This window comes from Papilio xuthus, unplaced genomic scaffold (genome assembly GCF_000836235.2).
Source record: "Papilio xuthus unplaced genomic scaffold, Pxut_1.1 DF824888.1, whole genome shotgun sequence".
NCBI classification, from domain to species: Eukaryota; Metazoa; Arthropoda; class Insecta; order Lepidoptera; family Papilionidae; genus Papilio; species Papilio xuthus.
In genome coordinates, this window is record NW_013533761.1 from 3,123,165 (window position 1) to 3,133,298 (window position 10,134).

Here is a 10,134-nt window from a genome sequence, read left to right on the forward strand (position 1 = left end):
CAAACATGTAACTGATGAGTATGTATAAGTTAATATATGCATGAATGAAATCGGGGCAAAATTGAAATTTTTTAAGTATTTTTGTCCCTTCCAACTCAAATACCTATTGATAATGACAAACACGCAATCACAAAAAACAATTTATACACAATATTTTATTTTTAAAAATATACACATTTATTGAAGTATTTACTTAAGTATACATAATCATTTATATCGGCAAAATATACCGCCTTACAAACGCACAAAGAGATGGACTACAAACATTGGTTTAAAATGTAGAAAAAAATATACAACAAAACAGCAAATTGTTGAGCACTCTATAAATATATACCAGTTTTATTGAATAAAAAAAAATGACAGTTATTCAACGAAAATGTACTAAAACAAATTATATATGGTTAACACAATTTCCTCAAGTCTGTCTGTATACATAGAGTTCTTAAATTACATTTCTTGTATACTCAGTCGTCTTCCTCAAACAGCATTTGCAAAAGATCTCTCTTTGTACACTGACTTCCTTCAAGCCGCTGCACTCCTTTCCACTTGATTATTGTTGGAATAACAAGGAGCTTTGTGCGACTGTCTGTCCTGAATGGACAGGCTTTGTCTTTCCAGCTGAAAAAAAATATTGAGTAATGATAGATGTATACTAGTGTTTATAGAATACAAGACTTGTTTATACAGTGTTTTTAAATATTGTTATACATTTTAACGGGAAAGTAGAATCCACCCTCTTCAATATCAATTTAACATGTGCAATGCCACCCACTTGCCCGGCAACCACTTTTATACATGAACAATATATAAAGTAGCAAGGAACATGTTAAAATTATGTCTAGTATGTCAATAGAGGTTTATGGATTAGGTATAAAATTACATTGATAACAAACTAGGTCACATATTGCTTAGATGTTTGATTATCTTTGATAATAATTACACAATCAACATTCCTTTCACTGTAATGCAAACACAACAAACAATATTAATAGAATATTCTTCTATTGCTTTGGAGATAAAATGCCATTCATAAGTATAACTTTGGTGGACTGTAGATTATAAAGGCTACTGAAGGTTAGATAAAATACCTCTGAAAAATTAAATTAAACTACACCAAATATAATAGAAGGTATTGTGGCAATTCCCACAACTGTAAATTGAAATAAAACTAAGTCATAATCCACATATGAAACAACTAGCTGTCGTCCAAAACTCCATCTGCGCGTAATGAAAAAAAACTTTATAAGTAGACTATGTGTTCTTCCAAACTTTGTTCTACATGTATGCCAAATATCATAAAAATCCATTGAGCCATTCTAGAGATATCTCCAAAAAACAAACATCTATCCATCCAAACATTTGCATTATAATATTAGTTTAATAGCGTATATACTTACTAATCCCTGTCACCAACATCAACATAAGCAAAGACAACATTTCTTTTTAATTCATCTAAAAATGCTTTGACAACTGGTTCAGCTGAAAAACACAATGTAATGATTAATAAAAGAATATGTGACAAGAACCATGCATAAAGGCTATCATAATCAAAAACTATGTGAAGACTTTAAGCATGTTTGATACCCATTTGACAATAAATACACCAGCTCCTTCCATTTTCTTTCTTACTTCCGGAAAAAAGGAAATAAACATTGGGACCATTTTGAGGCAGTTTATTGACGAAATTAGTAAATTCTTCATGATTTTTCAAAAATTCTTCTTTTACTTTAGGTTTAGCCATTATTTCAAATGTCACAAAAATTCTTCTTAAAACTTACATTGACAACATAAAAAGAGTTTTAATAATCATAATTACCAAGGAGGTTTAAAATGCAAAGGATTGAACCTTACAACATTGTTTATGAATCATCAACTGTCAATATCTATAACAACAAGATTTTTAGCAACATTAAAATCGTCTCAAATACGTTAGTAAAAGTACCACCAATTTACCTTCTACGCAGTCTGGACACCAGCTTCTACCTTCGGCGTTTTTTGATCCGCTAAAGTAGATCAAAACAGGAGGACCTTTAAGATCAATAGAAGCGGTGTAGTTGGAAAATTCTTCAAAACCTTTAAGGTTAACAAAAGAAACCATTTTAACCAATTATCGTGCCCGGTATCTCAACACAACTTTTATCAATGCAACGATATTTTATCACCAAGAAAATTAAAAAATCGCCGATAAATAATTTGACATATAAATTGAAGTTGACATGACAATATCATGAACATGACATTTGAATTTTAATACCACAGAATCTGAAATAGGCATTTCATAAATCATTAGTCATTAAAATAATTACCACGTTCGACTTGTTTCAAAACGAAATTAGCCACTAAAAGCTATGAAAAACTAACAAAACATCGCCAGTGCAGGAAAGAAATTTGTGAAATAACGTAAAAATGTCTGAATTTGGTGCAAAAACCCCAATGTATTATTTCTTCCTAATGTAAACAACACCTAAGCTACTTGTTCTCAATCGATGACTAAAAGGCTGTCCCATAAATAATCCACAATTTATGCTTGCTTTAAACTCTTGCGACAGTATTTGTTTTATGAATTAATACACAAAATAGATAAAACTATTTATTATAAAGTAAACTAAAAACTATGTTAAAGTATTAAAAATAAATTATGAACATACAAAAGATTCTTCTATTATATAAATTTACACATATTCAAAATTACATTAATTTAGCTAATTTACATTTACCATAACATTTATGGCACATCTAGTTTACTACACATTTTTAAAGTAAAAATAGAAATAGTTCTTAGTGTAAAGTCTATAAAGAATTTATCAGCTGAACCACTCAATATCTAATGAAATGTCCTTTTTATATTTTTTAAAGTCTGTAGACTTCTTTTCTATAAAATTTATTACTGAATTTGTACTTCACTATCGCATTTCTGTAAAGCCCATTTTATTTTACAGGTAACCAGTACTTTAAAATATTTATTTAAATATACATTTGGTTAGATTTCATTTAATAAAAAAAATGTAAGTCACACTAATTTTATTCTAAATTGTCTTTCAAACTTAGACTTGAATGTACTATACCTATGAACAATTATACAGTTTGTCTAACTGCATTTGAAGATTTTGCGACGTAACAGCAGGTGTGTTCGGTGCTTCTACATTTTTAGATTTAATAGGCGTATTTAAAAAAATCATCTGCTCTTTCATTTTCATATAAATCGAAAGAGCCTTGTTGTCATTGTCTTTGTTTGGAGATTGAGTGCCATTAGATATATTAGGCATAGATTTATGGAATACCTTTTTTCTTAAACACAAATTCTTTCTAGGTATCTTATATGTTGGTGATTTTGAAGGAGATTTGATAACGGAACAAGGAATTGCGGTAGTGTTGCTCTTAGTAACAGATTCTGAATTATCTAATTTATTTTCACATAAATACTCTTTGTTTTCAAATTTTCTATTAATATCAGAATCAATCTTTTTCTCTTTGATGATTTTATCAATATATTTTTGTTGTTCTGTCATTGTTTTTAAATATTGTTCCATTATTTTGATTTTACCCTCATTTTGTTCTCTTAGTTTCAATAAATCATTAAGTTGCATACAATTTAAATTGCTTTGGTTTACAACATCAAAACATATTATAGAATTAACTGGCGGAATTATTTCTGTGTCATTATTGTTGAATAGAAAGTCTTCATGCCTGGTACATTCCTTTGGAGGTGTAGATAATATTGGGGATACTTCTTCGATATCCTCTAATGTAGGACCTGCTTCTTTGAAAGGCTTAGCCTCAGTTTTACTTATTAAATCTTGTATCTTCTTTTCAGTTTGTAGGAAACTTGTGTCACAACTAGATGTTGACGATATATTAGATAATGGTGCATCGGGAATAGTTTGTAGAGGTTTCCGGAAATTACTTTCCATTTTTACTTTTCTTACATCATTCTCTTTATTAAAAAGAGTCTTTCTGTTTTTATATACTGAGTTGCTTTTATTTGTTGGTGTCTCTGGTATCCTGTAGACACCGCTGATGCGGACACCATTTTTATCTGAAATATTTATTTAATTTTAAAATACATATAGTAAAAAATTTAATAGTCGATTGTAATTATAAAACCTATGTGCTAAGCTACTAAATAAATATAAGGAATGTTATTTAATATAACTACAGTCAGCGTCATATAGATCGTCACAGACAAGATATGCAAATATATAGGTACATCAAAAGTAATCAATTATATCGGTACAACAAAAGTCCTCAAAATAATAGATACATTCACCCTGCTCAAAAACATCGGTACATACACAGCGTCAAATATATGAGTACATGCAAGATGTTCATAAATATCGTAGCAGCCACAGCGTCATAAGTAACGAAGCAGTCAAGGTGCGCAAAAATATCGGTACATTTGACAAAATTGAACTCTATCTCTATATACTTGTGATACAATTTGGAATAAACTACTTCTGTTACATTCATTTGACACTTTGTATTAACATTATAGGTTGTCCGGAAAGTTCGTTCTGATTTTCGATATAAAGCTTACAATAGACTGTAGCTGAAGTGGATTCATTTTCGGATTTCCACTATTATCAAACGTCACAAAAATTTCTATATTGTGAATAATTTCATTTCATTGGTTGAGATAAAAACTAATTTTTAAAATTTTATCCAATAATAAAAGACGTTTTAGGTATAGAGTCGTACCAATATAATTTAAAAACATTTTCAAAAATTTAAGAGAACAGGGTTTCAATTTTCCTTATAAAGCGGCACGAACTTACTGGGCAACCCAATATTTTTCTTCTCCTGTCATAACGCTTAAATATATTATAAAAGTTTGTCACGCCGAATATGACAGATACGTAATAACTAATATCAAATTTTGCCTTGTCACAATATATACAAGTTTGGCGCAGTATTCTAGTATGTTTGCCGTAATATGTAAGTATACCGGTTCGAATCTCAGGCTACTTTTTTTTTCATTTTATCAATCACGCGGTTATTTTTTCATAACCAGTAAAAATTTGGTAATGTAAAATTTTGCTCGACAATTTTTTTTTATAATTTTCGCTGTCGGGTAGAAAGCAATTTAAATAACGTTAACAACAATTAGGTCAGACCATCGCGGGTGAAGTGAGTGGGCGGAGCGTGGATTGTCTTTGCGGGTTTTATGAATGGTACGCGCGGAAACTATACGTACAAGTGTTATCTACATATGTGTGCGCACGTACACTGGAATGTTTATTGCAATCGACCAAAAATTTGATGTAGTTTGGATATTGACATTCAGTTTTTTTTCTTTCTTTCTTAAATATAATCAGTATCAGTAAAAGGTTAAGGTAAAAGTGTTATTTTTACCGGTACAAGTTTAACAAACATGAGTAATAAACAAATTACATGCCAATAGCATCGCTTTATCTCCTTCATTTTTGTTTGAAATAGAAAAGTACTTTAACAGTCAAACTCATTAGTCCAAAGCAATATCAAAAAGTACCTAATAACTACGGCGATAAAGTTGAATTACAAGTGCTTCGATATTAAAATTAAAAAGTTTAAATATAAAAAAAAATAGTGGCTTGGGATTTGAACCGCCGACCTTACGTACCAACGGCGGCGAACGGTAAGGCCACGAGACCAAACTAGCATATATGATGACAAACTTAAATTTGATGTTGGTTTTATCTACCTAATATCTGTCATCCGCGTCGAACACTTTTAGTAAATTTTGAAAAATGGTTTGATGCAAAGTGTCAAATGAATGTAACAGAAGTAGTTTATTTCAAATTGTATCACAAGTATATAGAGATAGAGTTCAATTTTGTCAAATGTACCGATATTTTTGCGCACCTTGACTGCTTCGTTACTTATGACGCTGTGGCTGCTACGATATTTATGAGCATCTTGCATGTACTCATATATTTGACGCTGTGTATGTACCGATGTTTTTGAGCAGGGTGAACGTATCTATTATTTTGAGGACTTTTGTTGTACCGATATAATTGATTACTTTTGATGTACCTATATATTTGCATATCTTGTCTGTGACGATCTATATGACGCTGACTGTACATACCTGGTACAATGCTCTTTTTTCCATTCCAAACTGGCTTAGAAGCTTTTGGTGTTACAGGATTTGTGAAAGTCTGAAAAGCATTGAATGAGTATGTTTAGGCCTCAAAAACTAGGTTTATAGACTAAATCAACAGATTTCTCACCATTGGTTTTGGTTGTAATTTTGGTGTTTTTCTGGCAGAGCTCTCTTTGCTAGTGACATGTTTTGGCTCAGTTTTTGGCACTTTAACAGAGTAGTTCCACCTACTTTTCCTATTTTGGTTGACTGCTGGAGTACATTTTACTGTTGTATCGTCTTTTAATTCTGAAAAATTTAAAAGATAACTGTTCAACACAAAAATCTATTTTTATTCTTTTATGTGAACTCTTATGGAAATTTTTCCAGAAATATTTCAAATTTAATGAAATTTAGGATAAGATTTGCATTTTGTCTATATATGGCAATATTTAGGCATTAATTTGGTGTAAGAAACAAAATATAATAGTGCATATTAATAATTAAAAACAAATACTACACAATATTGAATATAGGAAACCTTAGAAAATTATTGATAAGTAGATAGCACTTGTCTACATTGCTATCACAAGAAAATAGCTGCCTTTATCATATTTATTTTTTAAACAAATAGAAAATGAACACATTTACCCATTAAAACACTTCTCATTTCGGTAAATGACAGTGGTTTGAGATCAACTCTTCTAGGGGTTGGTTGTGCTGCCATTAGAGTCCGCATAGAATCCTTTGATATTATGCCTAAAAACATTAAAGAATAGTAGAAACATTGTATCCGTTACTAGTGTTTTAGATACTGACTGTTATTGTTATTTAGTTTGTCTGTACGAACCCTTAAGCTCTGGTAACAATTCACGAATTGGCTTAGCTTTGGTTGATATTTGAATGTTATGAGCCGTGTTATCCATGATATATCTTGTTTCACTTTATAATATCCATGTAACTTGACAACTTTTTAATTATCATTTAACAAGCTAGTTAAAAGTACGTAGTAGTCAAAATCTAAAACTATTTTTATTTTGTAAGCTATATATTTAATTGACTTAATTACATGTCTCACGATAAGTGATAAGTGATCAATATAACTTAAAATCGTCCAATTATTTATCAAGAATAATACACGAATAATATACTACACTAATTAAACTACAGAGAAAACCAAATTCAAAATACTAAACAAAACTTATAACAGAGACCATCAAACAATCAAAAATTTTAAATTATCAAATTCAGTTAACTGTCAATTATGTCAAACAGGAGAAGTCAAATTTTAGTCTGTTTCACGCCAAAAATTTCAAGGTTTTTTAGAGAAATTAATTGCTAATCGATTTTTGTCAATTATTAGTTATCTTATTTCTTCAAAAAATTCGAAAGAAAATGTTATGTTCCGTGTAAGTCCTACGTTTTATACTTTGTCTTGTTAAAACGTCCACAAATTTGTTCCAAAGTAATGAACATTTTCCAAATAAGATGTGACCTAAAGGTCTATGTTACCAGGTCATAAAATTTAAAAAATCCACAAATTTGTTTGGTCAACTGAACAACGTCAAAAAAATAAAAAAGGCAAGGCTGTACGGCTTAGTTCCTTTGCCTGCTCTTTCGAGCGAATAATAAAAACAACAACAACAACGTCAAAACTTGACAACACAATCACAAAATCCTTATTTGTTATGTCAGTTTTGTTCGCACAGTAGTTGATAAGTTGTGACAAGTAATGATAACAGACTTATCATCATAAACTTTGATCTATAGATACTGCCTTGGTCTTGGACCTTCCGTAACAGTATTGCATTGTTATCAAGAATTTTAAAAACTTTTTATTTTGAACATTGGTAATAAGGAAAACTGTCCAAAATGTCTCTATCGAAACCAATAATGAATCTGGTTGCATCCTATTTACAAAACTTGTACCTACACCCTATTAAAACAAAAGCACTAACAAGGTATGTTTTTTTTTAAATTTTTATTTCTTTATTGAGTTTCAATTTCAAGCAATAAAATACATAGTATTATACATAGTAAATTTATTGTTCAAAGTCCATGTCTTGTCAAAAAACTTATTATCATATCATGAAATATTACTATTCAAATTATTCAAAATTCTATGTACCTACTCTACATAGAATATGAATAATCTTTAACATAAAGTTCGTTATCTCATTTTTGCAAGTTATCAAAACAGGGAATTAATATTTATATTTATTACTATTATATTGTGAACACATTCAGGACAACATTAATATCTCCATAGAGTAATGAACTTCACCAGGCAGCTCTAAATGTTATTTCTATTGCTTCGCAGTTGTGTGGTAGGATCAGCTGGGAGCATTGCATCACAGCTTGTTGCTGGACAATCATTAAAATTAGATCCTGTATTAGCTTTTGGATTGTATGGGTAAGTAAACTGGCTTAGAAACTTTTGATAAGTTTTATTATGAATAATACATATCTACATTAAACATAACAAGATACAAAATAATGTTCGTGTCTAACAAAATATAAAAATAAAGTTTTCACATTTTTCTAGGTTATTATTTGGAGGCACCATACCACATTATTTCTATGAAATTTTAGAAAGATTATTCCCTGAAGATGTTGTGGCTTTTCCATTGGCTAAGAAGTTAATATTTGAAAGAGCTATCTTTGCACCGATTATGCAGGCATTTTCTTTATACACATTATCAAGGTTTGAAGGAAAGAATCACAAAGCGGCTGTGAAGCAGCTGTTTTCTCTGTATTATTCAGTACTTGAAGCTAACTGGAAATGGCTTACTCTGTTCCAAATCATAAACCTAGCATTTATTCCACCAATGGTAAGTTATTTCTATATGCATTTATGAATTGTTTGATGTTAAAAATCATATTGTCATCATGAAAACAATGTCTCTTCGAAAAAAAAGTGATGACAATTATTTAAAGGTGTTAAAGAGTAAACCCACTGTTATAGTTTCTGAGACTAACATATCTATAAAATATATTGTGTATGTGACAAAACAAGTAACATTATGTTTCACACTGGAATTTTAGTCTCAAAAACCCGCAGTTACACTGTTTAAGTTTTAATTCTCATACATAGATAAATATTTCCTTACTGTAAACCTTATTCATTGGTAGTTACAGGTTTTAATGTAATTTTGTTTTGTTGTTTCCTTAACATAATGAACAGTATTGTGCTCCCTAACAGATAGATTTTCCTCATATTGTTATTGACAACATTCAGAGAGATTTCAAATTACACAGCATGCAACACCACATTATCTTCATAATCATATCATATCATCATATCCCAGAAAACTGTGCCAGTGTGAAAATGTCGCAAATTAATATAATTATTTTGTACTTTTCTATTGATAGTGCACAATCTGTAGTTATCTACTATAAAGATAAGGAGATAATATTTGATGCTTTACTGGTAAATATGTTTTTTTTTTATTTTCAGTTGAGAGTCCTGTTTATGAATCTCGTTGGATTCGGTTGGGCAATGTTCATAGCAACTAAACGTCGCGAACAAAGTCAAAAGAAGAATGCTGGAAACTAAAGTTATTGATTTGAACACATCCAATGCTATAAATATATAAAAAATAGTAGTGGCATGGATTGTGTATTGACTATTGGGACGGAAGGTGGTGGTAATTTTTTTACATGTTTACAGGGATGTATGGGGCATGTTATAAGTTTTTGTATCCTTGAGTCATTTAATGTTGAGAACATATTACATTATTTGTTTAAAAAACGAAACTTTTCAATTTGATTGTAAAGGCTGTGAAGCAAAAAATCATTCAAGGTCAACATTAGTCTATTTGAAATGTCTATTTTTGGTATATTAGTACTTTAACTTTTAAAAACTCAATCTGAAGTGAAAACGTGAAAGTCAAAGCTATGCTGTATAACATAATTTTTGTAATTTTATATCTGATTACAATAGTAACAATATATTTGATTCAGAATAATGAATTAAATAAATTGTTAGAAATATATATTTTTAAAGAGATATTTAACATTCCGTGATTATTTTTCAATCCAGCATTCATTATTATTTAATGGATGTATTTTTATAA

General features: G+C 29.9%; 3 protein-coding genes across 5 annotated transcripts; 1 reads left to right on the top strand and 2 right to left on the bottom strand.

Moving 5' to 3' along the window:
• Positions 1-140: 140 nt before the first annotated feature.
• LOC106127037 (thioredoxin domain-containing protein 17) lies at positions 141-2,276 on the bottom strand. 3 transcript variants are annotated; one of them, XM_013324980.1, is made up of 3 exons: positions 1,954-2,276; positions 1,398-1,479; positions 141-618 (listed from the first exon to the last, which is right to left on the bottom strand). In XM_013324980.1, exons 1-3 carry the CDS (start codon positions 2,096-2,098, stop codon positions 465-467), a joined length of 381 nt encoding a protein of 126 aa, XP_013180434.1. In that variant the 5' UTR covers positions 2,099-2,276; the 3' UTR covers positions 141-464. The 3 variants fall into 3 exon arrangements, with proteins under 3 accessions (XP_013180434.1, XP_013180435.1, XP_013180433.1); XM_013324981.1 differs by lacking the exon at positions 1,954-2,276 and adding an exon at positions 1,603-1,756; XM_013324979.1 differs by lacking the exon at positions 1,954-2,276 and adding an exon at positions 1,585-1,756.
• Positions 2,277-2,664: 388 nt separating this feature from the next.
• LOC106127030 (uncharacterized) lies at positions 2,665-7,277 on the bottom strand. Its single transcript, XM_013324970.1, has 5 exons — positions 6,909-7,277; positions 6,710-6,817; positions 6,207-6,367; positions 6,065-6,134; positions 2,665-4,036 (listed from the first exon to the last, which is right to left on the bottom strand). Exons 1-5 carry the CDS (start codon positions 6,982-6,984, stop codon positions 3,066-3,068), a joined length of 1,386 nt encoding a protein of 461 aa, XP_013180424.1. The 5' UTR covers positions 6,985-7,277; the 3' UTR covers positions 2,665-3,065.
• Positions 7,278-7,730: 453 nt separating this feature from the next.
• On the top strand, positions 7,731-10,125 carry LOC106127235 (peroxisomal membrane protein 2). The gene is made up of 4 exons (XM_013325311.1): positions 7,731-8,019; positions 8,379-8,471; positions 8,604-8,889; positions 9,516-10,125. Exons 1-4 carry the CDS (start codon positions 7,931-7,933, stop codon positions 9,612-9,614), a joined length of 567 nt encoding a protein of 188 aa, XP_013180765.1. The 5' UTR covers positions 7,731-7,930; the 3' UTR covers positions 9,615-10,125.
• The last annotated feature ends 9 nt before the right edge of the window (positions 10,126-10,134 follow it).